The sequence below is a fragment of the Mesoplodon bidens genome (genome assembly GCF_964165515.1).
Source record: "Mesoplodon bidens genome assembly, chromosome: 15".
NCBI classification, from domain to species: domain Eukaryota; kingdom Metazoa; phylum Chordata; class Mammalia; order Artiodactyla; family Ziphiidae; genus Mesoplodon; species Mesoplodon bidens.
In genome coordinates this window covers 777,901-805,863 of record NC_138171.1, presented here as the reverse complement: position 1 = coordinate 805,863, position 27,963 = coordinate 777,901, and the positions used below count along the sequence as shown (strand labels likewise).

Sequence of the window (27,963 nt, the reverse complement as noted above, 5' to 3'; positions counted from 1 at the left end):
GCGCGAGCGTGCGCGCCCCCGTCGCCTCTGCCGGTGCTGCTCCCGCGCCCTCTGCCGCTGCCCCAACCGCCGTCTCCGCTGCCGCCGCCGCCGCCGGGTTCCGAGGCGCAGCCCCGGCTGAGGAGCGCGTCGGCCGGCTGCCCAGCAGCGCCGCGCAGGGAGGAGCGGAGCCGGCGGGCGGGCGGGCAGGCGGACAGGTGAGCTCGCGGCGGGCCGGCGGCCTCGCGTCAGGCCGGCCGGGCGGGCGGGCGGGCGGGGGTTCGGGGTGACGAGAGCGGAATGAGGGGGCGGGGGCGGGGCGCAAGGTGAGGCTGACGGGGGGTGGGGTGAGGGGGTGCGGGGTGGCACGGCGCGGGGTGGCGGGGCCGCGCGCCAGGAGGCGGAAATGGCGACGACCCTCCCTACCCCCTCGGGACCGGGGGCGGCGGCGCGGCCGGCGGAGCGGCGGGAAGGCCCAGGCCGTGCGCCGCGGTCGGGCCACCGGGCCCTTGCTTGGGGGCGGCCAGAGACCCGACGTGCGGCAGCCAAGGCCCCCCCACCCCCACCCCCACCCCAGCGCAGCTCGCGCTCCGGGGCCGGGGTCTGCGCGGGGCGCCCCCGCCCCGGGGAGGGTCTTTGCGGTCCTGAGGGCCGAGAAGAGGGGCGCCGCCGGTCCAGCAGCCACGTAACCTGTGCCTGGGTCATTACGCTTTTAGCTCGCGGAATTGAGCTTTGTTCCTTGACGCGCTGTAGATTAATCTCGCGGGTGAAAATCATCTGGTTTGTAAGAAAAAAATGTTTTCTCTGCTCGCGAGGACATCTGAAGCAGTGCCTTGTGTTGTAGTCTTACCGAGAGAGGGTTAGGAACTCATTCCCGCGGGTTCGAACTTGTTTGTGTTGAGCGGCTGGATCAAGGACTCGCTTTTTCATGTGCCTAAGAGATGAGTTCTCAGAATTCGCTCAGTTGTGCCATGCAGGAAAAGAAGCAAACGTTTCTGTTTTATTTTCGTTTTCAGGTTTTAGGTGTGATAGGGGTCATAGACTGAGAGGTGCTGTCCTGGACACCTTTGTCCTTACTATTTGTCTGTTTAAAAACTACCTTGCTGACAGCGACAGTTATACTGCCCCGTCTTAAATCTGGTTGGCTGAAGGCAGAACTCTAGTCAAAGCTTCTGAGATTTTGTGTTCATTTATTTGCTTCTCTCTTGTTAAACGTGGTGCTGAGTTTCAGGATCGAGGCACCTGTCAGACTTTGAGAGATGAAATTATGAGGCAAGACTTATGGGCCTTCAGAAACTTCCTGAGAGCGTGCAGCTCTCCTTCCACCTGTGTCAGGGTTGCGGGACTTGGGGCACCTCTGATGGCACGTGGCCAAGCCAGGGGCTGAGTGGCAGGTGCTTCCAGCAGCACGGGGCTCTGAGGGGCACACGTATTGCAGCACCCCCATGCCTGGCCCCCTTGGCCCTGGTGAAGTCAGAGCAGCCAGGGGTTGTCCGGTGAGCAGACACTAGAGAGGCACGTGGAGGAGACAAGGCCTTGCTGGGGGATCTCAGCTGTGGAACCAGTGTGGCCTCGGATGGGGACCCTTGCGGGGCAGGGATGCCTGTCAGGCCACCCCCATCCTCTGTGACCAGTCTCCCTATCACTGGCCCCCTGACTCACTCTGCGGGCCCCCCGCCACAGTGGCCTCTTGGCCAGGCTCTCAACAGACTCCTGTGCTCCGTCCCTGGCTCTACCCGGATCACTGGCGCCCTGCCCTCACCCTTAGGCTCCGGGAGGGCAGGCCTTCCCTTACTGCTTTACCTGGAATTTCAGCTCGCCACTTCCTGTTTCCTGTCTCCCTTTCCTGCTTAGTTTTCCCACAGCACTTCATTCTTCTAATGTCCTGTTTAATATATTTATTACACTTAATGTTTTACTATGAGGTGAGGTCCACAGGGAGGCTGTTTTGTGCAAAGAACAGTGGCTGGCACGTACTGCGTGTCCAGGAAGTACTGTTGGAATGAATGGAAGTGATGATCGTAGTAGCAGCTCTGCAATACAGTGACCTTGTCACTCGAAAGTCATTGTGGCTGAGTACTGAGTACTGTGGCTGGGTTCTGAGGCAGGTGTGTGGCAAGTCACCTCCCCTTTGGGAAAGGACAGCCAGTTAAGAGGAAGATCAGAAAGGTACTTAGGCTCTCCCTGTAAATCTTTTTGCAACTTTTAGTCTATAGTTAGTGCAAAATAAGAAGTTTTTTGTCAGATCTACCACTGGTAATGATGCTTTTAGAAATTGTCTTTGATTAACCCCCCAGAAAGTAAAACCCACATGCTAGTCCCAAATACTCAGTGACATTTGTTTTGTTTATAAATTTATTTATTTGTTTGTTTGTTTGTTGGCTGCATCGGGTCTCAGTTGCGGCATGCAGGCTCTTCGTTGCGGTGTTCCGTCTTCTCTCTAGTTGCGGCACGCAGGCTCCAGAGCGCATGGGCTCTGTAGTTGCGGCACGCGCGGTCTCTGGTTGTGGCACGCAGGCTTAGTTGCCCCGCAGCATGTGGGATCTTAGTTCCCTGACCAGGGATCGAACCAGTGTCCCCTGCATTGCAAGACCGATTCTTAACCACTGGACCACCAGGGAAGTCCCGACATTTGTTGATTAAATGGGTGAGATGGAGTAATCTGTTAGAACCACATGAAAGTGAGCTGTTCCCGAGGCCTGCTCTGAATCCTGATGTGTGACTGAAGGACTCAAGTCATTTCCAGAACTTTCACTCAGAGTGAATTTATGTTCTCGGTTTTTCATTCATTGTATTAACGTGGTGCTGGGACTGAACAGATACTGCATGTTTCTTGGCCCTTTGTGTTCTTGAGTCCCCCTCACTCGTGGAGGAAGGATGGCTCTGTGCTCAATGCTGAGCTACCCTGGAGACGTGTGCTTTTTGCGCAGTCTCAGACCTGGAACTTGGAGTCAGGCCTCTGCACCGGTTCCTGTGCTGACCTACCTGACACCACCAGGCAGAATCCCTAGCAAGCTGCTGATGGTGCATCTCAGAGCCCAGGTGTGACATGCCTGCCTTGGTCCTGGACTGTAGGAGATGCTCAGTAGGTGTTGGATGAATGACTAAAATTGAGGCTGTGAGGCTGGGAGTAAGGAGACGAGGTGGAATTTTATTTAAGGTGGGACTTTGCTTTTAAAGTCAGGAAATAAAATGAGCATGATTTTTTAAAAACATTTTTATTGGGGTATAATTGATTTACAAATGATTCTTTTTCTTTTTTTTGGCCACACTGCACAGCATGTGGGATCTTAGCTCCCCAACTAGGGATTGAACCCTGGGCTCCCTGCAGTGGAGGCCTAGAGTCTTAACCACTGGACTGCCAGGGAAGCCCCAAAATGAGCATGATAGACACAGATATAATCACCCTTGAAAAATTCCTTAACCCTTTTATAAAGTACTTTGTACAGGGTTTGGAGCATACAGTGCTGTAGGCAAACCATATCTCAGCCAATGAGGGCAGCCAGTTTTCCAGTAAGGAAACAGACCCTGTGTCTTCAGGGGACAGGTGTGGAGGGTGACGGCCAGCTCTTGCCCAGGAGGTGGACAGGAGACTCTTGGCTCTTGATGGTGCTCCCCATGCAGTAGTTAAAACTGCAGTGCTCCCCAAATGGGGCTTGTTGTTCTGTTCTTATTGGATGGTCAGATCAGAGCATTCCTCAGCTGCAGACTCATCTCCTGCTCTCTCACAGTCCTTCCCTGTCTGTGTGTCAGCAGAATCTGTGCTAGACTTTCCTTCCTGAAAGGGGACGAGACTCGGGCTCACATGATGGGGCCCCACTAAGATGAGGGTCATGGTACCTGCCCTTACTGCCTGTTGGGGGAGTACAGGAGATGGTAAGTGGGAAGGTATGTCATCAACTGCTTCCTAAATCTTAAGTGACAAAGATGCTGAAAAATGACAGTAGTCATATTTTATGAACATGCTATCCCTCATTTAAGGGAGGGAACTGTTGGGACCTCCCTAGTGGCCTAGTGGTTAAAACTCCAAGCTTCCAGTGCAGGGGGCATGTGTTCGATCCCTGGTCGGGGGATCTAAGATCCCACATGCCTGGCGGTGCGGCCAAAAAAAAAAACAAAACATGAGGGAACTGTTAGGCTTTTACTGTCCTGATAGCAAGGCCAGTGCTCAGGTAGTGACATCCCCTGAAGAGGATTAACAGCAGTCTGTTATTGGTCACTCGAAATTCAACCCAGAGGATTTAAGGATTAGATCACCAAACAATTTTTAGTTTTGATTTTGTCTTTTGTTGTCTTTGCATTAATTTTGTTTGAGGACGTTGTATGGGTGAAATGGTATGTTCTCTTGGTTATTAGTACTTGCAGACATTTAATAGGTTTTGGTCTTAGCAGGTAAGAGTTGTTTAAAATTCTAAGAGTTTTGCAAACATATTGGTAGCTCACATTGAAATTGCAGGAAAGAAGTACAGAATTTCATTCTCCAAAGAGAGAGTATGTAGTGAAACCATACATTCAGTGGGTGTCACTGAAAATGCCTTCGTAAGTGGTTTGCTTTTCAAGGGTTGTCTGTATACATCGAAGGTCCGCTTCACTCCAAAATCATACTCCATTGTAGGTGTATCTACATCACTGGTTTTTAGAACTTAGTTCTGTGGCAGAAACCGTAGTCTTTTTTTCCTGACATTAAACCCGACTAATATTTTCAAATTGTGTGATACATTGTGAGTGATCAGTCAATATTTCCTGAATGTATGAGTGTAAATGAACCTTGTTCATCATCATGAGTTACTTACAATTTAATATATATATTTTTATTTTTGGCTGTATTAGGTCTTCATTGCTGTGCGCAGGCTTTCTCTAGTTGCAGTGAGCTGGGGCTACTCTTCGTTGTGGTGCGCGGGCTTCTCATTGTCATGGCTTCTCTCGTTGCAGAGCACGGGCTCTAGGCGCACGGGCTTCAGTAGTTGTGGCTCGCGGGCCCTAGAGCGCAGGCTCAGTAGTTGTGGTGCACGGGCTTAGTTGCTCCACGGCATGTGGGATCTTCCCGGGCCAGGGATCGAGCCCGTGTCCCCTGCATTGGCAGGCGGATTCTTAACCACTGCACCACCAGGGAAGCCCCGAATTACTTACAATTTTATTGTGCTTTTAATTTCTCTACACTGAACAGTGTAACACCAGAAAACATGGCGGTGTACGCAATGAAATGTGCAGTCATTTGGTGTCTCCATTGCTGTGTTCTGAGGAATTCTGTGCCAGTTGGTTATAAAGTTGCAGGCCTGGAAGTCAGAGGATTGGAATGCTGACTTGCTACCCTGCCGGCTGAGCCCCGCCCTGGCTATCTCTGGGATGGCCAGCCCCGTTCTTAGAGAGCTCTCTCTGCCCTTCACCTCTGTTCTTTTCGGTGGGTGGAGTGAAATGTGTTATAGTGAAGCCATCAGAACTGAGCTATCCTGTACTGTCTGGCCCTGTGGTGCTTCAGAGGTAATGAATTCGGGCGCTGGGGGTCCAAGACCATGGGCTCCGCGTCACAGCCCCGACTGAGCTGGACTGGGCTCTGCAGGGGGAGCCTGTGCCACTGCCTGGCTTGTAGTTTTTTCCTTCTGCTATGGGAAGGGGTTTGCAGCATAGCAGATGTTTGGTTTTTAGTTAGGTGGTGCCATTGAATTTTCCTTTATTAAAAAGGAGTGTCTTTAATTGTGAGAGGGTTTCTCTAAGATAAATAATAAAAAATTCTAGGTCAGAGAATACACACTTTATTATTTTTGCCATATATTGCTAAATTTATATTTCCTCCCGCAGTGTGTGTCTTTTCTTCTTCACCTACACAGGATTTTAACACTTTATATTTTATATTTTGCTGCTAATTTAGCTACTGCTGTAGGGTTTGATAATAAAATGTGAGATTTTTTCAGCCAGTTGCAATAAATTTTGCTGTGTCCTTTAAAATAAGAATGTTGAGTAAATTAAAAAATAAAGAGTGATAATTTAGTGATAAATAGGCTTTTTAAGATGCGTGAAACTAGGCCACATCTGTTTTTTTTTTGTTTTTTTTTAATTAACTGAAAAAGAAATTGTATTCCGGATAACAATTTTTACTGGACTGTATTTACCTGATACTTTGAATCATGAGGCTCATCACAAGTAAAGCTGAAATATTTTAATGCAATTTAATGGCCCAGTGTCATTTTGAGATGAAACTAGAACGTCTACAATTTGAGGATCGTCTATGAAGTATTTCTTAACTTGTCGAAGCATAGTTGTCGTCTGTTGGAAACAGTTTGTTTTCTTCTAAATTGACTGAGAGGATGCCTCCCCTCCCCCTACAGCAAACCCTCTGAAGCAGTCTGCTTGTGAGCAGGCCGGGGTTACTTCATATGCGTCAGCCATAATCCCCAGGACAGCCTTGCACGGTAGCTGTTCTCCAATTGTATAGATAAGGAAACAGATGAACATATTTTCTCTAGCATGAAAGTGTGGTTGGTGTTGAAGAATAAGCACAAATGACGCTGTCACACACCGTAAAATGACAACACGGAGTTTACCTCTTAAAATGCTGTTTCTGTTGGTGACGCGTTCTCTTGCATCATCCTGCCTGGTTGGGTGACCCTAACTGACTGTTGCCAACACATCCTTCCTCCTGGTGTGTAGTATCCACGTGACTCACACGCCTTTTTCATCTGCCCCTGTCCTTTCTTTTATAAAAATTGATCCGTGACAAGGGAACTGTAACCCATTATCTGAGGGGGCTGTCCTGGTGGCCTAGTAGGCCAGCCTGTCCAGCCAGCTCCTAACACCAGCTCATCCTCTCTCAGGTTGGTGGACTGCAGTGCACGTAGGCGTTAGGGGCACTCTTGGACCTGCTCTCCTCTGGGGGAGCTGTGCAAACCGTGGTAAGTGCCTGTGATCTACCTTTTACTTGTGACATTCCTTAAACTGCTCACAGAGTCGCAGTGTCGCGAGGCAGACCTGTCACTTCATCAGACCCCCCTGCTGCTCCCTGGAGTGGGCAGGGGTCTTTGACCTTCCCTCACCCGAGAATGACCATCCAGCTTACGAACAGCTCACCTCTTTGTGTGGTCACAGGGGCAGAGCGTGTTGCAGTGAATAGCAGCTCGGTACGGCCTTGCCTGAGTAGATGCCTGCCCCGTAAAGCCTTGAAGGCAGGTCTCTTCCTATATTTTTAAAAGGCAAAGGACACAATAAGGCAAATCAGTGAAGTATGGATTTTACATCTAAAACGTATGCAACAATAATTAATATTAGTGTTCAAGCTGAGAGTCAAACTATAACCTACATAACTTTTATTCACCATTATAAACTTTGTGTATTTATTTTAGTTTAAAAACACAGTAAAGGGTTAATATAGTACCTTATTTAGATAAGGCTTGTAGGTTAGTACAAGAAAATAAGTTATTTGTGCTCAGGGCAGGGAAAACTTACTCCGCTTTGTAAAATGGTTACCGACAATCAGTCGAGTTGTACAGCACTTGGAGTCAGACGTGAATTTGCATCACGGTCCTGCTGACCCCTGGCACAGTGGCCTCGAGATGACTCAGTTTCTGGGCCTTAGTCTTCTCATCTGTATGTTGGAGGCCGTAACAGTAATGGCTCGTGTTCATCTTGTATCCGGCACCGTTCTCCGCATTTCACACGACTTGATCACGGACACACTGTGCCAGGCTGTCTGCAGCCCCACTGGACGAAGAGGAGATGAAGCTGTTGAATAACTGCCCAGGTCACTGAGTCCATGTGTTGCCAGAGCCAGGCTCCAGCCCAGGCAGGTAGCCCAAGAGCTGCACTCTCACCACCCACTGGACTGGGCACCTGCCCCACAGGCTTCTTGGTCCAGAGCATGTGTGCCCCTAAATTCCTGCACATGGTAAGCACTCCCTAGGTTGTAGGTACCATGTTGGTAAAATTACAGCAATAATCATAAGTTCTGTCACCAGTACAACTGTGGATAGCACATGCATGTGTCTTGACACGCTTCTGCCATCAGGGGGCTCTACACTTGGCTCGTCCTGGGGTAATTCGTGCAGCTCATACTTGGTTTCGTACTAGATTTGATGGAATGGTTGGTTTTGGTCATCGTTGCAGGGTCCATTGCTTCATCAGAGGCAGTCAGTCCAGCAGTGGGAACCCTGGGCGGCCCCCTCCCCAGGGGCTTTCACATGGGGCAGCCCTGGCTGGGGCGTCCCAGTGCAGCGCGGTTTCTAGTGGATGCGTTTCGGGACATGTTCCTGCTGGAGACACAGAAGATGTCGTGGCTGCATCTGCTGCGTTTGATGAACTTCGACCCGCTTTGTGTGTCTTAGGCTTCTGCTCATTCTGGAGTTGGAGTGTCCAGTCCCCTCCCTGGGGGCGGAGCTGCCCCCAAGGTGGTGGGGTCGTTGGGTTGTCAGTGTCACACAGTGCACTGCTCTGAGCACTGTGGGCTCTCCCGGAAGCGTTAAGTAGGTCTCTTAGCCTATGTGTTTCTGTGTGACCGTGACTTTGGTCACAAGTGTTTTCATGTGATATTCACAGTTGAGGATTTGAATGTCGTGATGGTCTCTAGATAGTAAGAAGTCCTTCCTGGTGAGCGTTCACGAGAGTGGGCCTGCACCTGGTTGCCAGTCAGCGTTACGCCCTTTCTGTCACGATACAGATACCTCCGGTTCTCCAGTCTATCTGCTGATCCGCAGGCCTAGTCCGCGGAGGGCCGGGGGCAGCAGGTGGCTGCCTGGGTTGAAGGGTACCTGTGACTTCAGTACGTGAGATTGTAGGGGTTGTGAGGTTAGAATACCAACACCCAGAAAGCTCCCCTGCTCATTACTTTTATAAGAAATACTTTTGCCTTCCACGGTCTAGTTTCATATCTAGCTTTGAGGATATGTTCAGGTTTTCTGGAAATGTTTGGTCATAGCAGTGGTCTGCCTAGAATCTCCTTCTGCAGCCTCGTGCGTAGGGGAGTACCTGTTGGCTCCAGTGCTGTGATGATGGAAATGTCACCTGTGTCTGTCGGTCATGTTCTGGTGTCAGGGCTCCAGCTTGTTTTGGGCCCGCTTTACACAGAGGCAGTGTCGCCCTGTTGTTTGCACCTCAGGGATGCTGAGCAGGCAGGACCAGGAGGGCCAGGTCGGAAGTGAGGCTCTCCCGTCCACATTGGGCCATAGGCAGCCTCCTCTCTTGAGTCACAGGCTTTTGAGAATGTTCAGGTTTTTTTGACTCTCCTTGTATTCAGACACATAGTTAGAGTTGTTTTGCTCAACTTCTGACCTTTTCCTTTTGACTGACTGTATGTAAGCATTAGTTGATGAAAGAAAATCCTTATTTGGTTTCTGGACATAAGTCACTACTGATAAAATTAATTCCATAGACCATACTGAATGCTCGGCCGGTACTGGGGCAGTCGCTCAGTTTATACCTCAGAAGGGCTTAGGGTGTGGCCATGCTGGGGCCTTTCAGCTGCCCCGGGGGTGTCTGCTGAGCCCTTGTTGGTCAGCGTCGTGCTCCCTCTGTGAGGGCCGAGTGTTCAGTGTCTTTAGTACTGGAATACATGCTCTTTTTGTGACCAAGCATTGTGCTTACTGTTAGGTGAAAGTGCTGCTTAGTTACTGTTCTTTGGTAGGTTGGCCCGTCTCCCTGGGGTTCAGACCCATTCTCTCTCGTGCTTTGATGATTGGCGGGGAGCCCTTCTTCAAGACGGATCCGTTTGACGCTAATTCTCTCTCTTTGTCTTAAGGCTCGGCATCACTGTTGCTTTTTATTTTTCTTAGAATTAAGGAAGAAAGATGACATCTTTAGGGGTTCCTCTATTTTCCTGAAGAATTTAGGAATTCTTTACGTTTGAAATTCATTTTAAGTTAGGAGTAAAGGTAACAGACGACTATGATACTCAGCATCGTCCCTTTTACCCCTTCCATGTTTGTTGACTCTTGCTTACAATTCTTCAGATATATCTGTGGAGGTCATTGGTGGCTGTTTCCTTCTAATCTGCAGTGTATTAATCTTTTCCTTCTGGAACAGATAATGAGTTCAGAGTCATGCATTCAAACCACTGGTTTTCCACCGTGTTCTGCGTGTGTCCCCAGCACTGGTAGGAGTTGGCCCTCCCTTGCCTGAGGAGGTGAGGTGCTCCAGACCCAGCTGGTTCCCCACCCCCCAATATTTATTTATTTATTTGCCTGCTCTGGGTCTTAGTTGCCGCATGCATGTGGGATCTAGTTCCCTGACCAGGGGTTGAACCCGGGTCCCCTGCATTGGGAGCGCAGAGTCTTAGCCACTGGACCACCAGGGAAGCCCCCCCCCCCCACACACACCAGCTGTTTCTTGAATGTCCTTTTTCCAAGGTTAATCACGGATTTTAAATGACGATTCCTTCAAAGAAGAGAGGTCAGCTGTCTTTGGAACACCAGTTGTACTTCATTTTTAGTATCTTTAATTTCAGTGAAGTTTTTCTTCTGTGGGGCCAGGCCCCAAGTGTGGGAAGCTATGCAGCCGTGCCCGCACCAGGCTGCACCCCATCCCCTCCCCGAGGTGCTGGCTCACGGTCACTGCATCGCACCTCATGGCTGTGTCCCGACTCATCACCTGGCGGATCCCCTGTTCCTTCTGTCCTGACCCGACGTAGCAGCGTCTTTGTCCTCCTGTCCCAGCGTAGCTGCGCTTACCTCTTGTCTCCTGTGTGACAGGACTTGGTCCTGCTCCATCAACAGCATGCATCGTGCTCTCGCTAACTGGAGGGTGTTGGCCTTTCTTCCTTTCTTCCCTTCTCCTCCTCTGACTCTCATTTGTCCTTTTACTTTTACACTGTCAAGAGAAATTTACGTTGTGTTTTGTAAACATAAAGTTGCTTGTCTGTAAGTTTATTGCTGAAAATCCATGAACTGCTTACGTTATTCCCACTTGTGGAAACCATGTTTATTACGGAGCCTGGGCCCTGCTCTGATGATGTTTTCCTCCTAGGCTAGTGCCTCTCTCTCCCCAGGTTCCTAACAGTCTTTTTCTTACATTATTAGCCCTTTTTATTAGCTTCTGTATTTTCCGACTACCCATGATATGATGTATTATCTGTGGCCTGGGACTTTCTTTACTCTGGGCACTCTGTCCTCCTACCCCTGGCAGCACAGCGGCTTTCAAGGCTGCCTGTCCAGCCACATTCCTGCGATGACCGGCGGCGGGCGGGGAGGCTGGAGCGCCTCATGGCAGCCCTAGAAACCTCTGCACCTCGGAGGGGCATCCCCAGAGACAGTGAGAGGCCCTGGTGTGGCCTTCCCACCATGCCTGTCCCAGGGGACACGGGGCAAACCATGGGATTACCTGCTCATCGCTTTTATTTTATTTTATTTTTTATGTTTTAGTTTTTCGGCCCCGAGGCGTGTGGGATCTTAGCTCCCCGACCAGGGATCGAACCCACACCCTCTGCATTGGAAGGTGAAGTCTTAACCACTGGACTGCCAGGGGAGTCTCTGTTCATTGCTTTTAAACCCACCTTGTCTTTGTAATGGATGCTTGTATTAAAATATGATTGTTTTAAGTATTATTTAATGATGTGTGTAGAAGTAACAGAATTTGTAGCTTTTGTAAAAATTTTTGAGACTGCTTCAGGTAATTTTGGAGGTTTTTGAGTAAAGTACTCTGAGAATGGAACCAGATAGAGAGCCCTCACCACCACCCATAACCCTCCCCTGTGGGAGTTAGAGTGCACCCGCAGGTCCCAGGGGAAGACTGGACATTCTGTGGGGGCGTCTGGGACTTTGGGGCTGGCATTGCTCAGACGAGTGATGCTGGTCTGTGTCTCATGCTGGGCCCAGGTTAACCCCAGATGGAGCGGATGACCTGTGGGTGACAAAACTTGAGAATAAGGTGTAGGAGAATTCACTTTGGATTTTGGGATGGAGAAGGATTTATTGAAGAAAAAAGAGAAAAAATACGTTCACAAAGATTTGATATATTCATTTACATAAAAATTAAATTGTGAGAGGGAATTCCCTGGCAGTCCAGTGGTTAGGACTCCGCGCTTCCACTGCAGGGGGCACGGGTTCAATCCCTGGTCAGGGAACTAAGATCCCGCATGCCGTGCAGTGTGGCCAAAAAAAAAAAAGAAAAAGTGAGAGGTCTGTTGCATGATAATGTGCAAATAGGTAACACTACTGAACTGTACACGTAGGAGTGGTTAAGGTGGTCAGTCCTATAGTTTTTACCACAATAGAAAAATGTATGAACTTGTGTTTATGATAAGTAAAAAGAGATGGGTGGGAAATCGGGAAGCCTGGGGGCGCCCGTCATTGTGGGGTGTGGTCATCTGGGTAGCGGGTGGCCTGCCCCTTCTCTGGGAGCCTGAAGTTCCACTTGCAGGTACACACCCTACAACAGTTCTTCCTAATCTGTTTGTGGTGAAGGACCAGATTTTATTTGTTTTAACTTCCATTGTGTCACAGGCTGATAGTTTTGTAAACTACAATGAAAATGACTAGCTAGAAGAATAAGTCGCAAACAAAACAAAAAATTGCAAGCCCAGATATTTTTATTTTTACGTTTTTAAAATAAACATACAGTAAAGTTGACCTTTTTTTTTTTTGACGTACGGTTCTCTTGAGTTTTAATACATAGAGATTTGTGTAACCATCGCCCTGCTCAGGCTGTGGAACACGCTCATCGGTACCCACCCCCCACGCCCACGGCATCCACTGTTCTGCTCTCTGTAGGTATAGCTGTCTTTTCAAGAATGTTGTGTTCGTGGAATCAGAGAGCTGGCAGCCTCTGCGGCCAGCCTCTGTCACTCAGCGCCGTGTTACTGAGAATCCTCCACATCGTGTGACGGACGCCTCGTTCCTTTCCGCTGCCGGGGGCGCTCCATTGTGTTCACCTTCCAATTTGTTATCCTTTCACAGGGACATGTGTGTTGTGTCTGGGTTTAGCGATTATAAATATTCATGTACAGGTTTTCCATGTGAACATTAATTCCCATTTCTCTTGAATAAATGCTCAGGAGCGGGAGGGCTGGGTCATGTGAAAGCCTATCTTTAAGTTTATAGGAAACTTCAAACTCTCTTCCAGAGTGGCTGCCCCATTTTGTGTGCCAGCAGCAGTGTACGGGGTCTAGCCGTTGTCCACCCTCACCAGCACTGGGTGTTGTCTGGTTATTTTTTAAGCCATTCTGATACGTATGTAGTGGTATCTCATTGTAGTTTGAAGTTGCATTTCCCAAATGAGTAGAGATGTTGAGTATCCTCTCCGGTGCTTATTTGCTATTGTTGGGTAAGTCTTGCTGCCAGCTTTTGCCCTTAGCACTAACCTGAGCTGGCAGGGCACCACCCCGTGCCTGGCACTGCCCTAGAGAACCTGTAGGTGGGAATTGCTCAGAAGGTTCAGAGGACCCCAGTAATAGCAAAACCTGGGAATGACCAGGCATCCTCCAGTGGAAGGATGGATTGATAAGTTGTGGTCCGTTCCCAAAATGGAATTTGTCCAGTACTAGGAATGAGTGAATGATAGATATATCCAGCAATTTGGGAGAATCTTAGAAATATATTGAACTTCAAAAACAAGTCACGGGCCAAAAAAAAAACAACAAGTCACAGAAGGCTGCATACACAGTGTTAAGACCATTTTTTTAAAACAAGATCTTATTTATTTATTTATTTATGGATGCATTGGGTCTTCGTTGCTGCACACGGGCTTTCTCTCACTGTGGCAAGCGGAGGCTACTCTTTGTTGCGGTGCGCGGGCTTCTCATTGCTGTGGCTTCTCTTGTTGCAGAGCACAGGATCTAGGCGCACGGGCTTCAGTAGTTGTGGCACATTGCCTTAGTTGCTCCGTGCCATGTGGGATCCTCCCGGACCAGGGCACGAACCTGTGTCCCCTGCACTGGCAGGTGGACTCCCAACCACTGAGCCACCAGGGAAGCCCCCAAGACCATTTTTTTAAGCTCAAAAAATTAAAACTAAATAGTGTTTAGGGAGAAACATATGAGGTAAATTTCTTTAAGCAAGGGATTGTAATAAATATTGCTTCAAGGTAATGTATATGGGGAGAATGCAGGAAGTTTCAAAATTATTGGTAACTTTCTAGTTTTTAAATTGAAGGATGGGATCATGGTGTTTATTTTATCATGATGCATCATGACTTATATGTGCCATATCTTCCTTTCTGTGTATCAAATATTATATAAAATATTTAAAATAGAACCAAGGGACTTCCCTGGTGGCCCAGTGGATAAGACTCTGTGCTCCCATTGCAGGGGGCCTGGGTTCACTCCCTGGTCAGGGAACTAGACCCCACATGCATGTTGCAACCTTTAAGAGTTTGCATGCCACAACTGAGGAGCTCACGTGCTGCAAGTAAGGAGCCCGCCTGCCGCAATTAAGACCCGGCGCAACCAAGAAAGGAAGGAAGGGAGGGAGGGGGATTTAAAAAAAAAAAAAAAAAAACAGAACCAAAATAGCCTTCCTTTTAAGACGTTTTCAAGTCTGTTCTTCCAAAGTTGGCATATGATTTTTCCAAAGTTGGCATATGATTTTTTCCTGCAATAGTAGATTGAATTCAACAGCAACTCTTAATAAACATTCAGTGCATGCTGATATTACACATGGAGATACAAGAGTCAGAATACACATCTCTTTCCCCTGAAGATGTCTTCTAAGGAGCATAGACGTGCCCTGTGAGCACAGGGATTTTTGTCCGTTTTGTTTATTTTGTTCACTGCTGAATCCCCGGCTTTGAGAGCAGAGTGTGGCACATGGCAGGTACTTCCTAAACATTCGTTGAACAAATAAACAACGCAGAGACATATGCTCAAGGCTCAGGACGGCTCCATAGAATGTGATGGGCTCTGCTGTGCATCCATGGAGCAGGCGCCAGGACCGGCCTTCTGGGACCAGGGATGTCGCTTCAGGGTCGGAGGTCTAAGTAGGGGTGCCACGTAGGAGGGGGCAGGACGTTGAGGAGACCCCCGGTGCTCAGGGTCGGCAGCACTGCCTCTGCCTAAGAGCGAGCTGTCAGGCCGTGAGGCCCAGTGGGCGCAGTGGCAGGAAGAGGCTGGTGTCAGACAGGGTCTGTGTCCAGAAGGACCTTGTAGGGCAGGCCCAGGAGCTGGGATTTGATGCTGCAGCCAGTGGGCTGTTGGGGAAGGACCTGAGTGGGGTGGCGACAGGAGCAGAGCCGTGCCTCACAGACTTGTCCTGGCGGCCCTGCGGGAGGACCGGCTGCGTGTCCTCCAGAAAAGCCTCCCCTCACCGGGCCCCTGCCTCCTGGGGTTGGCGAGCTTTGACTGGTTTAAAGCCCATGTTTCCCTGCTCGTGTGTGGCTTGTCTGCCCCGCAATGTGGGGGAGCCCCAGTACTCTTGCTAGCAGCACCAGGATGCACTACAGATTTGCAGAATGTGCCCATTGTTTGTTTGTTTGTTTTTACGGTACACGGGCCTCTCACTGCTGTGGCCTCTCCCGTTGCGGAGCACAGGCTCTGGACGCGCAGGCTCAGCGGCCATGGCTCACGGGCCCAGCCGCTCCGCGGCATGTGGGATCTTCCCGGACCGGGGCACGAACCCGTGTCCTCTGCATTGGTAGGCGGACTCTCAACCACTGCGCCACCAGGGAAGCCCCCATTGTTTGTTTTTAAAGGTATGACGCAGCCTAAAGGTCAGGATCTAACCCTCCTGGAGCCAAGGCTGGGAGCATAGCTAGGATGGCAGTTCCTGAGTTATAGCAGGTGCAGCTCAGGTAGATATGGCTGCTCCCCAGGTGCTGACATGGGCCTCGGGGATGCCTTTGAAATTTAATGGAAACGGGTTTAGGAAAAACCAAAATGCTGAGGTGCTACCTCAAATAGCAGATGCGACATTTCCTGGTGGTCCAGTGGTTAGGACTAGGTGCACTCGCTGCTGTGGCCCAGGTTCAATACCTGATTCACGTGGAACTTAGATCCTGCAAGCCACACAGTGCAGCCAAAAAAATACAAAACAAAACAAATAACAGGTGCTGGACTCCTGGACTCCTCAGGCAAAGACTAGTCACCAACTCAGCACAGCTGGCCTGTTCCTGGACCTTGAGGCTGGTGGCAGAGGACACCTGATTTCCCCCGTGACACTCTAGTGGAGCCTCCTCACGGCGTTGAGCTTGGAGCTGTGTGCCTGTGGTGCCAGGTATTGGGGAGATGGGGGAAATCGAGGGAAGCAGAAGACAGGTCACAAGACAATGGGAGAAACCACCTCTGGGGAGGGGAGAGCGCTGACCAGGTGCAAAGGGGATGGTCTTCAGTTTGTCACTTGTGGGACATTATTTTTAGGATGATCTTTTTCCCGCTTTGGAAAAATGTTTATTTCTTTTAAATCATTAAAGTATACCCGATCACTATAGAAAATTAAGAAGGATAAACAACAAGGTCCTACTGTAGAGCACAGGGAACTATATTTGATATCCTGTGATAAACCATAATGGAACAGAATATGAAAAAGAATGTATATATATGTATAACTGAATCACATTGCTGTACAGCAGGAATTAACACATTGTAAATCAACTATACTTCAATGAAATAAATTTTAAAAAATAAAATTAGAATAAACCTCAAAAAAAGAAAATTAAGAAAATAAAATATTAAGACACCTGGTTTTGAAAAAAGTTGATTTTAATGCTTTAAAAACCCCACAAAACTCGATTCTTTCTCTCTCCCCTTCACTGTCTTCCACCACCTTCTGCTTGACAGGAGCCTCCTAGGTGCCTTTCCCAGTACCACACATGCTAAGAATGAAGTCAGATCTGTCCATTTGCAGTTCACGTCTCTCTCTTAGTTACAAGACCGTGTCCCAACTGAGCAGGAAACTTAAAAGTGCGTATTTCCTGGCAGTGGGTAGTTTCTAACTAGAATGTTAACTTTTGAAACGTGTGTGAAAATGATGTAGAAATTTACCTTTAATAATTTTTATGCTTGGACAGCACTTATTTCATTTTCTGACTCAAAATTATGAAATACCAGTTTGGATCATGTTCATAGCAGCTATTTTATTCTTAAAGGGCCAGACGGTAAGTATTTTCGGCTTCCTGGTGACACAGTCTCTGCTGAGAGCAGCCACAGAATGACAGGCAAACGGATGTTTTTCTGTGTCTCCATGAAAGTTGTTGTAAAAACAGGCAGCCTGCCATCACAGATTAGAGAATTTTATGTTTCACTTGGTTCTCTTGTAGTATCTAATTAATGTTGAGAATAAATCACATTAATTACAGCAGCTGCTCTTTTTACTGCAGGTAAACTTGACATACAGTGAAAGGCACAGATCTTAACTGGATTTCAGTGAGTTTTGGTGTGTACACTTGTGAGATCACTCTTGCATTTAAATTAAGAATATTCCTGCCTCCTAGGAGGTCCCCTTACCTCCCTGAAACAGTCGCTTTTCTGGTTTATATCACGACATTGTTTTTCCTGTTCTTAATCTTTGTACAAATGGAGTCATTTTGTGTTTAGCTTGTTTGCGTAACACATTGTGTTTGAGATTTATTGATTTCATTGCTGTGTCAGTGTGTTATCCTTCTTTTATTGGTAAGTAGTGTTCTGTATAGAATAGACCAGAAATTGTCAGTCCTTCTGTTGATGACCCTGTGTGGTGTTTGCTTTTCTTAGAGCTCATGCTGCCCACTTCACATAAGGTGTCCATTTCTCCCCCACCCCTGCTTCTCTGTGCGAAGGTGTCCTGTTTGTCTTACTTGGAGCACAAACCCCACAAGCCAAGGTTGATCAGTTCCTGCTTCCAGCAGTCCTGTGTATTTTTAAAAAAGAAAGAGGAAAAGATCATCTATTAGCTACATGCTTATCACTTCCAGTGGCCTTCATTCCTTCTAAAGACGCTGGTTTCTATCTGGTGTCGTTTCCCCTCCGTCCAGGTAACTCTCATTGGTGTTTCCTGAATTTTAGGTTTTTGTGATGGGTTCTCTTAGTCTCTGTAGGAGAACGTCTTCATTTCAGCCTTTGTTTCTAAGGGGTGTTTTTTCTGGAAATAGAATTCTGGTCTGACAGGTATTTTATCTGAGTGCTTTCAAGTTGGGTACCACTGCCCTCTGGGTCCTGTGATTTCTACCGAGGAGAGTCTGGCTCACACGCTCGCTCCTCTGCAGCACGTCCATTTTCTCTTGGTCTCTGGTTTTCAGCAGTGTGACTGGTGGGCCTGCGCGTGATTCTGTCCGTATTCCTTCTGTCTTCTGCAGCCAGGTGATCCTACAGTGGGCCTCTGCTGCTCCCATCACAGTGTTCTTGGGGAGCTGTGCTCACCCTGATTTAGGGTGTCTTCCCGCCCCAGCACTCCCCGGCATCAGGGGTGGTGTCTCCTGCCCAGCACCCGGCGTGTGTATGAATGCTTTTGAACCCGTGATGCTGGGGAAAGGTAGACGCCCTTCGAGACAGACGTGTGTCCTCTGAACAGAGTCATCGTCGTTGGAGCCCCAGCAAAGCACATTGAAAGTCGTCTTTATTGCTTGGGCGTAGGGTTGCACTGTCGCTGTGCCGGAATCCGTACCCGCCAGCGGTGACAGGAGGGGGGTGTCTTCCTCGGGGGAAAGTTTGTATCTGATGCAGTCAGCAGGCTCTCCTCGTCTCAGTGGAGAAACTCACAAAGTAAGGGATCTCGGTTCTCTGTTCTTTGGTATGAAGATATTATCAGGGTCATTGTTCCGTATTACATGGGAACCCAAGATTCCAGTTGGAAAAACCCTCAGAAGCCAGAGCTAGTGGTGCTTAAACCATGATCTAAAGTAAGAAGAGTGACTGACGGGGGACGACAATGAGTACTCTTGGATGGTTTATGTCAAAAATGCCGGCACCTCGTTCACAGCTTTTCCAGCAACTTTTCAGGGTGGGCGCTGTTGCTACTGTCTGGCCTAATTGCTTCACGTTGCAACAAGTTTCTTTGGATTTTGCCATCTTGATTGGAAATGCATATTCACATTTCTTGCCCACGTCTTCGTTTTGTATTTGTGCAAAGTTAACTTTGAGGACCGAAAAAGAGTCACAGTAACTAAGCTGACACTTGCCCACAGCACACAAATGTAAGTGCCTGTTCACAACACCCAACTTCCCTAAAATAATTCACAAGAGAGCCATTACTTGACTCCTGGGGCAAGGGTTGTGCCTGCTTCTGTAATTAAGTCAGGTTTATGGGTGCACAGTTGTGCCCATTCTTTTAGACATTGTGTGCTTCCATGCTTCAAAGGCAGAGCTGAGAACTCGGGACATGGAGACTGTATGGCCCACAAGACTGAAATAGTACTATCTTGCCCTTTACCAAAAAGCTTGCACACCTGCTTCTAGAGTAATAATACTTTGACGAATAGCACCAAAGTAAGCCTTGGTGTTAAAGTCTGTGCTGACTTTTACTGTCCCCAGCTTTCTCTTTTCTGGTGTTTGACTTCTTGGCTTAGACATAATTAAATTAGGCTTCAGCTGTCCAGACCCATTGCTATGCTGTCAGTGATTTCATTAAAATATAAGGAAGTTTATTTAGTCTCTCACTCTTACTGTTTGTGATGTCAGAAAACTCTAATGATTGAAAATTGGATTGGAGGGAGTCCACGTGAGGATGTTTGCTGGTTCTTAGGAGAACGTGGAGTTGACTGGACCCTGGTTGGCTGGATCCTCCGTCAAGACCCCTTTGATTGGCTAGTAGCCAAAACAGATCCCCAAATGGACAGCTTGCTCTTGAACTCAGATGAGAAGGGATTCTGTAGGGACTGTTGGAGACTTGCTGGCTGTGAGAGGGAAGTTAGTGCACAGGAGTGTGGGCCAGACTCCTGGGGCTAAAGGACCTTGTTGGCCAGGAAGGCTGGGTTCTCGGTACCTGCGACAGTCCGACATGCTAAAGTCGTGTGTCCTGGAAGTGACTTGTGACAGAGCCTCTAGGAGGGCAGACGTGCGTCTGGAAGCACAAGGAGAACGACAACTTTGTAGTTTTTATAAAAAAGATACATAGATTTATAAAAAGTTCATGCAATGCAGAAAAGGCTACAGAAGAAAATGATTTTAAAAATCAAACAATAGTATGGGAATAGGTAAAGAAATGGTAGACAACAAAGAATAAGTCTTTTAACCTCTGCTCCCTGGTTCTTCCCAGAAACAACCAGATTACCAGATACTTACCTTCCGAAGATATTCACATCCTCTTTTATTTTATTTGTATTACTTTTTAAATTTTATTTATTTATTTATATTTTATTTTTGCCTGCGTTGGGTCTTCGTTGCTGCGTGCAGGCTTTCTCTAGTTGTGGCGAGCAGGGCTTCTCTCGTGGAGCACGGGCTCTAGGCACGCGGGCTTCAGTAGTTGTGGCACGCGGGCTCAGTAGTTGTGGCGCACGGGCTTAGTTGCTCCGCGGCACGTGGGATCTTCCCAGACCAGGGCTCGAGCCCGTGTCCCCTGCATTGGCAGGCGGATTCTTAACCACTGTGCCACCAGGGAATTCCCCACATTGTCTTTTAAACAGAAGCGTTCCAGTTTCCCTCGAATTTGGCAAACAAAAGATCACGGTGATACTAAAAACTGCTCCTCCCTCACCACAGCAGACCCGCCCCCTTAACCAGGGGCACCCGTGTGCCGGGGTCGGCTGGGGCCGTGGGGCTGGCTGCACACACTTTGCCCACCTGTGTCCTGACCCGCCATGGGGGCCAGGAGGTTTGCGGTGGGTTTGTTGCTGGAGCTCCTGCCGCTCCTCAGTCGGGATCTTGCATTTCTGTGGGTTTGTCGCCTGCCTGCAGAGCTGTTGCCCCGGCTTCCATTGTTGATGACTTTCCTCTGGTTCACGTCTTCACTGGCTGGATTTTATCACCAAGTCGTGTTTTCTGGAAGCTCTTGGTTCCACACGTTCTTGAATCCACATGAGCATTAACCTGTCCTCTGTGTGGGGAGAGCTTGCCTGATGGTGTCAGTGTCCAGGCAGAATGTTCCGTGTTGCTCCACCACATTCTGGCACCGAGTGTCACAGGGTCGCGCCACACCTGGCTGGGGAGGGAGAGCTGCCGGGCACTAAGGACTGGGAATGCAGAACCTGATTTTTAATCCCTGGGGTTGAGGAGATATGTTTATTATTAAACAAGTATTGGCCTTTGAAGTTTGGTCATAGTTGCGGGCAGTTCATTGAAACTAAGAAAATTAATTCTGGGACTTCCCTGGTGGCGCAGTGGTTAAGAATCCGCCTGCCGGGCTTCCCTGGTGGCGCAGTGGTTAAGAATCCGCTTGCCAATGCAGGGGACATGGGTTCGAGCCCTGGTCTGGGAAGATCCCACGTGCCGCGGAGCAACTAAGCCTGTGCGCCACAACTACTGAGCCTGCGCTCTAGAGCCTGTGCTCTGCAACAAGAGAAGCCACCTCAGTGAGAAGCCCGCGCACTGCAACAAAGAGCAGCCCCTGCTCGCCACAACTAGAGAAAGCCCGCGCACAGCAACGAAGACCCAACGCAGCCAAAAATAAATAAATAAAAAATTTAAAATATAACAAAATATACAAATCATTCTTAAAACTCAGCAGTAGAAAACAACAACAACAAAAAACAGAAAAGAAAATTAATTCTAAGGTTTTGAAAGTCAGTGATCTGTCTGTACCTGTGAACAAGCAGGTGATGAACCACAGTGACTAGCTTACCTAGTCACTAAGCCAGGTGTGTGCTGATGTTTCTTAGGGTGGTTCTGCCCTAGACTAGGAAGTGTTGCCCCTTGTTGCAAGAACGTCTGTGATCTCTGGTGCAAGTGGTGCTGGAGAATCATGACTTAAATGCGAAAGTTCCACAGGGAATTCTTTTTAATCAAATTAAGTAGCTGACTGCCTCTAGACGTCTCAGATAATCATATAGGTACTCCTATAAGCAGATACAAAAGTATTTATTGATATTTTCCTGTGGATGGGCTCTCAAAGCGCTATTTAGTAGGCACTGAGTAACTGAGAATACAAAATAACTTGTCAGAGTTGTATTTTCCATAACAGTACCTAAGGACCAAAAAAATTACTTAGCCAAGTAGTAATTAAACTTGACGAAGTCTTGGTACTTCTCTTGTGGAGTAAATGGACAAAATTCCTAGTAATGGAGACTTGACGAGAATATGTTCCATCCTCAACATCACTGAGGGTCCCTGGGCTCTGTGCAGCCCTGCCATGGGGCGGGGGGTAGGGGGCGTCCTTGTGTCCATCCAGGTGAGGAGGGAGGCTCCAAGCACTGCAGCGACATCGCCACGCCAGGCAGCTGGAAGCTGTCGGAACTGGGCTTAAGATTTCTCACACCCTGATTCCAAAGCCCACCATCTCTGGGATTGAAGTGAGGCGTGCTTAATTTCCTGCCCTCAGCTGTACACCACCGTCTCTTATGCTTCGTGCCAAGGTGGCTGACCTGGTGTCCCTCAGCCAAGAGACCGTGCCTTTCGGTTTGGATCCAGGTCCTGACTTCACCTCTCTGTGTATCTGTCTCTCTGTCTGTGACATAACCGTCGGAGTGCCTGCGTCGTGAGGCTACAGGGGGCCAGGGGAGCCCAGCCCCTGCGGAACCCAGTCTGGAGGGAGTTCATGTGTGTGTCCTGTGTTGTGATCAGAAGTGACCATTGCCACCTGCAGGAGGGGGCACTCCTGGGCCGCTCCCCCGCAGGCCGGGACACCACCACTCCTCTTACCACGTCTTTTCCTGTTTCTTGATTTCCTTCCACATTTTGTTGAAGTACTCCTCAGATCACTGTTTCATTGAAGATGCGTGAGCAGTACTTTTCCCAGACTCTTGCGTTTATACGTTCTTCTGACTTTACACTTTCTTGATAGTGGAATCCTAAGATGAAACTCCTTTCTCCTTAGAATTCGGAACGTGTTTTGTTTGGGGACGTTCTTGGCGCCCAGGATGTTGAAGTGTGGCCTTGGCGCCCTACCTGGTGGGGCCTCAGTTCGCACACTTGTGGTTTCTTTCAGCTCTAGTTTTGTTTTCAGTTGACTATTTTTTCTCAGTTGTCTGTATTCTTTGCCTTTCAAATTCCTGCCTGGCAGATTTTCTCATTTTCTGTTTTCTCTGTGCTGGTTCCGTTCAGACGCTTCCTGAATTGTGCCTTCTCTGTGCTCTGGCCTTCAGCCGTTTCAGGCATATCGTTGTACCCGTCTGCTTCGTTGACAACTTCACTGCTCAGATAGTGATTTCCAGAGACTGTCTTACCTTCTGTGCTCCTTTTTCTTCACAGCCTATTGTAATCTCAGTCTCTGAGGATAGCAGAACTATTGTTTAAGGCAGTTTTAGGTTTACACAAAAATTGAGGAGAATGTACAGAGAGTTCCCTTGTACTCCCTACCCGCCCCAGTCTTACAGTTTATTAGCATTGGTGTGGTACATTGTTTTGAGTGATGCTCCAACACTGATACAGAGTAACTCAAGTCTGTAGTTTACATCAGGGCTCACTCTTGGTGTTGCACATGCTGTGGGGTTTTTCAAAGGTATAATGACACGTATCTGCAATTGTAGTATCAGAATAGTTTCACTGCCCTAAAAATCCTCTGTGCTCTGCCTGTTCATCCCTCCCTCTCCCAACCCCTGGCAAACACTGATCTTTTTACTGTCTCCATAGTTGTGTCTTTTCCACAGTGTCAGAGTTGGAATCATATAGTCCGTAGCTTTTTCAGATTGGCTTCTTTCACTTAAATGCATTTAAGCTTCCTCCATGTCTTTTCATGGAAAACACAAGTTTGCTGAATAATATTCCACTGTCTGGATGGACCACAGTTTATTTATCCAACACCTGCTGAAGGACATCCTGGTTGCTTCTGAGTTTTGGCAACTATGAATATATCAACTTATTTTTATGTAGTAGCCTATAATCACATGCAGATTATTAGATCAGTAATGAGTTTAGAAATTATGTCTGTCCTCTTTTCTTTGAACTGCATGTTATTTAGAAGTGTATCGTTTAATATTTAAACACTTGAGGTTTTCATAGATATTTTCCTTTTGGGTCTCTAATCTGTTAGGGTTGGGGACATACTGTGTATGATTTCAGTCCACTTAAATTTGTTAAAACTTGTTTTAAGGCCCATCATGTGGTATGTCTTGGTGATTTTTAAAAAGTGTAAGTTCTGTGGATGTGGGTGTCATAGCGGTAATTGGGTCATGGTGGTTGATAGTGTTCTTTAGATTGTCGGTATTTTTCCTGATTTTGTGTGTGTGTCCTGTCAGTTTCTGAGAGAGGGGTGTTAAGATTTTTGTGACTGTGAAGTTGTCTGCCTCTCCCCTTATTTCAGTCAGCACTTGCTTCATGTATTTTGAGGCTCTTGTTTTTAAAGTGTCTCTCGCAGACAGTGTCTAGTTGGGTCTTGCATTTTTTTATCCATTTTGACCATCTCTTCCTCTTAATGGAGTTTTTGGTCTATAGAGATTCATTTTCATTTTCCCTTCAGCTTTCTAGCTTTGCCTCCTTATGTCTTCATTTAGAGGTTGCCCAAGGGATTGCAAACAACACACTTAAATTTTTGACAGTCTACTTAGGGTTGACAGTAGTGTAGCAGTTAGAAACGGCCCCTAACCCCCATGTGGGACCACACCTCCTTCCTGCTGTAGTTGAGTGTGTTATGTTGGTGTACATTGGGACCCCTACAAAGTGCTGTGATTTTTTTGCTTAAAATAGTCAAATGGAATCAAGTCCATCAGCTCTGCGCTTAGAATTTTTATCTGTACTTTTTGATGTTTCCTCTGCGTTCTCCTTGTAGACTAGCCTGCCATGGCAGACCAGAGACAGCGCTCACTCTCTACCTCTGGGGAGTCCCTGTACCACGTTCTGGGGCTGGACAAGAACGCAACCTCGGATGACATTAAGAAGTCCTACCGGTAAGAGGCCTGGGCCCGGGGCGGGCGTTTCCCGCCCCTCCTGTCTTTCATCTGCATGTGTTTCCCCAGCCTACTCACTGTTTCACTGGTAGCCATTCCATTGCATCTTTGTGTGTGTAGTGTGTCCCCTTATAGCTTACGATTATTACCTTAATGTTTTCTTGGCAACAAAAAAATAGCAGTTTGTGGGTCATGCGTACTCCCTACCCTGGAACAGACGGCTCGGGGGGCAGGTCTGGATGTGCTGAGCTGTGATGGCAGGGTCTCCACACCCCGGGGTAGCCTTGCCACGTGGCTGAGCGGGCCCCTCCCGTGCGCGGTGTCTCTGAGCAGCTGCCAGAGACCGACACTGTGGTCAGTGCAGACAGCTGACACGGTCCTCTGTGTTCTCAGCTTATCTCCGTATCAGTACAATAAAGTGCCTGTGCTGCACGCTCCTTGCCTGTCCCTCCATTTGGCAAATGTACAGTCAGGACGCTAGAGGGCAGCAGCGGGGTTGGAAGTTCTTGGGAGTGCCCGCAGGTCAGCTTTCCACCCCCCACCCCCATCCCCCCCCCCCGCACCCCCGGGCACTTGCTGCTCTGTGGATGGTTCAGGACGGGAGGTTTGCCCTGAGACAGTTGTAGAGATTTCTGTTGAGCCTGGCGTTCTCTAGTTCTGTGGCTGGTTGGAAAGGGAGGTGGTGATGGGTAAACATTCCTCTGCTGGCCCTCCATCCGGTGGATGAGCATGAGACGTGAGACCAACAGATGGTTTTGGTTTGCAGGAAGCTGGCCTTGAAATATCACCCTGACAAGAACCCAGATAACCCAGAGGCCGCAGACAAGTTTAAGGAGATCAACAACGCCCACGCCATCCTGACGGACTCCACGAAAAGAAACATCTACGACAAGTACGGCTCGCTGGGGCTCTACGTGGCTGAGCAGTTTGGGGAGGAGAACGTGAACACCTACTTCGTGCTCTCCAGCTGGTGGGCCAAGGTGAGGGCGCAGCTCCCGCACTCGCATCCTGCCAGGTAGATCTGGGCACGTGGCGGGCTCCTTGTCCCCGTAGATACGGGCAAAGGCCCAGTCCCAGCGGATTGTAGCTGGCCTGTGGCCTGCCTGCATCCAGCCCGAGCGCACAGAGCGAGGTCCGTGCTGAGTGGTGGCATCCACAGCATTTTCTTTCGTGAGTCGCTGTGGTAGAAATAGGAGACGAGCTTTTTCATCACTTTGTGGCTAGATTTATTTTTGTGATTAGGGAAGACTTATTAGAAATGTCTAGCTTGAGAAACTTCTGAAAAAAATATTATTGTTTTATATTGTAACATTACTTGGTTTCCTGATTCTATCCAAAGCATCTGTCACGTAAGTCCCGAGGGTATGGCTCACTGCAGGGCGCTGAGCCGTCTGGAAGCCGGTCTGGCAGCGGCCAGTCAGCCCTCCTCTCCTCTCAGAAGTTACCCTTTATTTGCATCATGCGGGCCTCTCACTGTTGTGGCCTCTCCCGTTGCGGGGCACAGGCTCCGGACGCGCAGGCTCAGCAGCCATGGCTCACGGGCCCAGCGGCTCCGCGGCACGTGGGATCCTCCCAGACCGGGGCACGAACCCGCGTCCCCTGCATTGGCAGGCGGACTCTCAACCACTGCGCCACCAGGGAAGCCCAACCCTTCTTTACGCAGCTGGTCTCCTCCTTCCTGCCTTCCTGTTTTCCCGTGTTCAGTGCTTTCTTTATTCTCCTTGATCTGGAAAAGAGTCTGCTGCTGGCGTGGGGACCCCTCTGTGACCCTGGCGGCAGGGGCGGGGCGCAGGGTGAGAGCTGCGCCCCGGCCTCGCCACACAGCCTCGGCCCCTGCCCGCAGGCCCTGTTCGTGTTCTGCGGGCTCCTCACCTGCTGCTACTGCTGCTGCTGCCTCTGCTGCTGCTTCAACTGCTGCTGCGGGAAGTGCAAGCCCAAGGCGCCTGAGGGCGAGGAGACCGAGTTCTACGTGTCCCCCGAGGACCTGGAAGCGCAGCTGCAGTCCGACGAGAGGGGTGAGTGTGCCCGCTGCCCGGGGCGCGTGTGAGGGGCGGGGCCGGAGTGGGCCCTGAACGTGTCGCCCTGTCTCGTCAAACAGGAGGGCACTGACACTGTGCGGGAGTGTTTGTGGTGGCGGCGGGACGGTTGAGGTGTGAACGTGGACGCCGGAGGTAAAGCAGGCGTGGAGGGCTGTCCCCGCCGCGGACTGTGGTGGCTCAGTAGGCGGGGAGGGCCGAGGGCCGAGGCCGCTGAGGAAGGTCGTGTGGGGCGGAGGTCCTGGCAGCCTCGCCCCGCCCTGGGCGCCTGTCTTACGACCTCTGACCCAGGTCGAGCCACCAGGTGGCTGAGCGTGTCGCCCAGAGACCGTGTCGGGGGCCGAGAGGCCCACCGGCCCGACCTGAGGCCGCGCGTCGCTTGCTTGCAGAGGCTGCAGACACGCCAATCGTCATCCAGCCGGCGTCCGCCACGGAGACCACCCAGCTCACAGCCGACTCCCACCCCAGCTATCACACCGATGGGTTCAACTAAATTCAGGAGAAGCTGTGATTCGAGGGTCAGTCAGCACCCAGCCACTCGACCTTAGAATCATGGACTGTAGTCCCAGAGGTGGGGCGGGAGCCGCCCTGGCCCCGGGAGGGCAGCGCCAGCCCGCCTCTGTGCCCGCCCACCCGCCGATCCCTGACACACGAAGTGCGTAGCATGCAGTGTTTAAAGCAGTTTAGCTACGGTCTTCTTCTTCTGTTGTTTCCTTTTTTAATAGCATGTGCGGGGTTACGTTCCATGTCTGTCTGTGTTGTGAGCGTGTTGCGGCCAGGCCGCATTCCCCGGATGTGGGGCCGCCTCAGGGCTCTCGGGCAGGTGGACGCAGCGGTTGGACGGCCCGTGTGGTCCCTCGCGGTCAGGCGGGCTCGGGCGGGACGGCACTCCGTTCCCCGTGCCCGTAGGGGCCTGAGGCAGGTGCTGCCTGGCTGGAGCCGTGGGGTCTGCTCCCTGCCGCGTGCCTGCCAACCATGTGGCCACAGGCAGGGCCCCTGGACTCACCTGCCAGGAAGGAGCTGGGCCCACTCGCCCAGCGCCAGGGCGTTTCTGTGGCATTCGTACCAAGGACAGTCTGTGCGGGACCCGTTCACCCCGTCTGCTTAGCCTGTGGCAGTTGTTTCCCACGTCTGACCTGAGGCCCCTGTG

At 49.5% G+C, this 27,963-nt stretch overlaps 1 protein-coding gene across 10 annotated transcripts; it reads left to right on the top strand.

The window, feature by feature from the left end:
- Positions 1–27,508, top strand: DNAJC5 (DnaJ heat shock protein family (Hsp40) member C5). 10 transcript variants are annotated; one of them, XM_081255456.1, is made up of 9 exons: positions 6–197; positions 15,937–16,103; positions 16,667–16,789; positions 17,206–17,261; positions 17,644–17,838; positions 24,660–24,777; positions 25,544–25,757; positions 26,621–26,792; positions 27,203–27,508. In XM_081255456.1, the coding sequence occupies exons 6-9, from the start codon at positions 24,671–24,673 to the stop codon at positions 27,304–27,306; spliced, it is 597 nt and encodes a 198-aa protein (XP_081111582.1). In that variant the 5' UTR covers positions 6–197; positions 15,937–16,103; positions 16,667–16,789; positions 17,206–17,261; positions 17,644–17,838; positions 24,660–24,670; the 3' UTR covers positions 27,307–27,508. The 10 variants fall into 10 exon arrangements, 9 of the variants coding, with proteins under 9 accessions (XP_081111582.1, XP_081111583.1, XP_081111586.1 ...); XM_081255458.1 differs by lacking the exon at positions 6–197 and adding an exon at positions 3,728–3,855; XM_081255457.1 differs by lacking the exon at positions 16,667–16,789.
- Positions 27,509–27,963: the final 455 nt, after the last annotated feature.

Excerpts from the sequence above, each read along its gene's own strand:
- DNAJC5 (XM_081255455.1), top strand. The coding sequence starts at position 24,671 with ATGGCAGACCAGAGACAGCGCTCACTCTCTACCTCTGGGGAGTCCCTG. Across the intron at positions 24,778-25,543 it reads GACATTAAGAAGTCCTACCG|GAAGCTGGCCTTGAAATATC; the intron begins GTAAGAGGCCTG and ends TTTGGTTTGCAG. Across the intron at positions 26,793-27,202 it reads GCTGCAGTCCGACGAGAGGG|AGGCTGCAGACACGCCAATC; the intron begins GTGAGTGTGCCC and ends GCTTGCTTGCAG.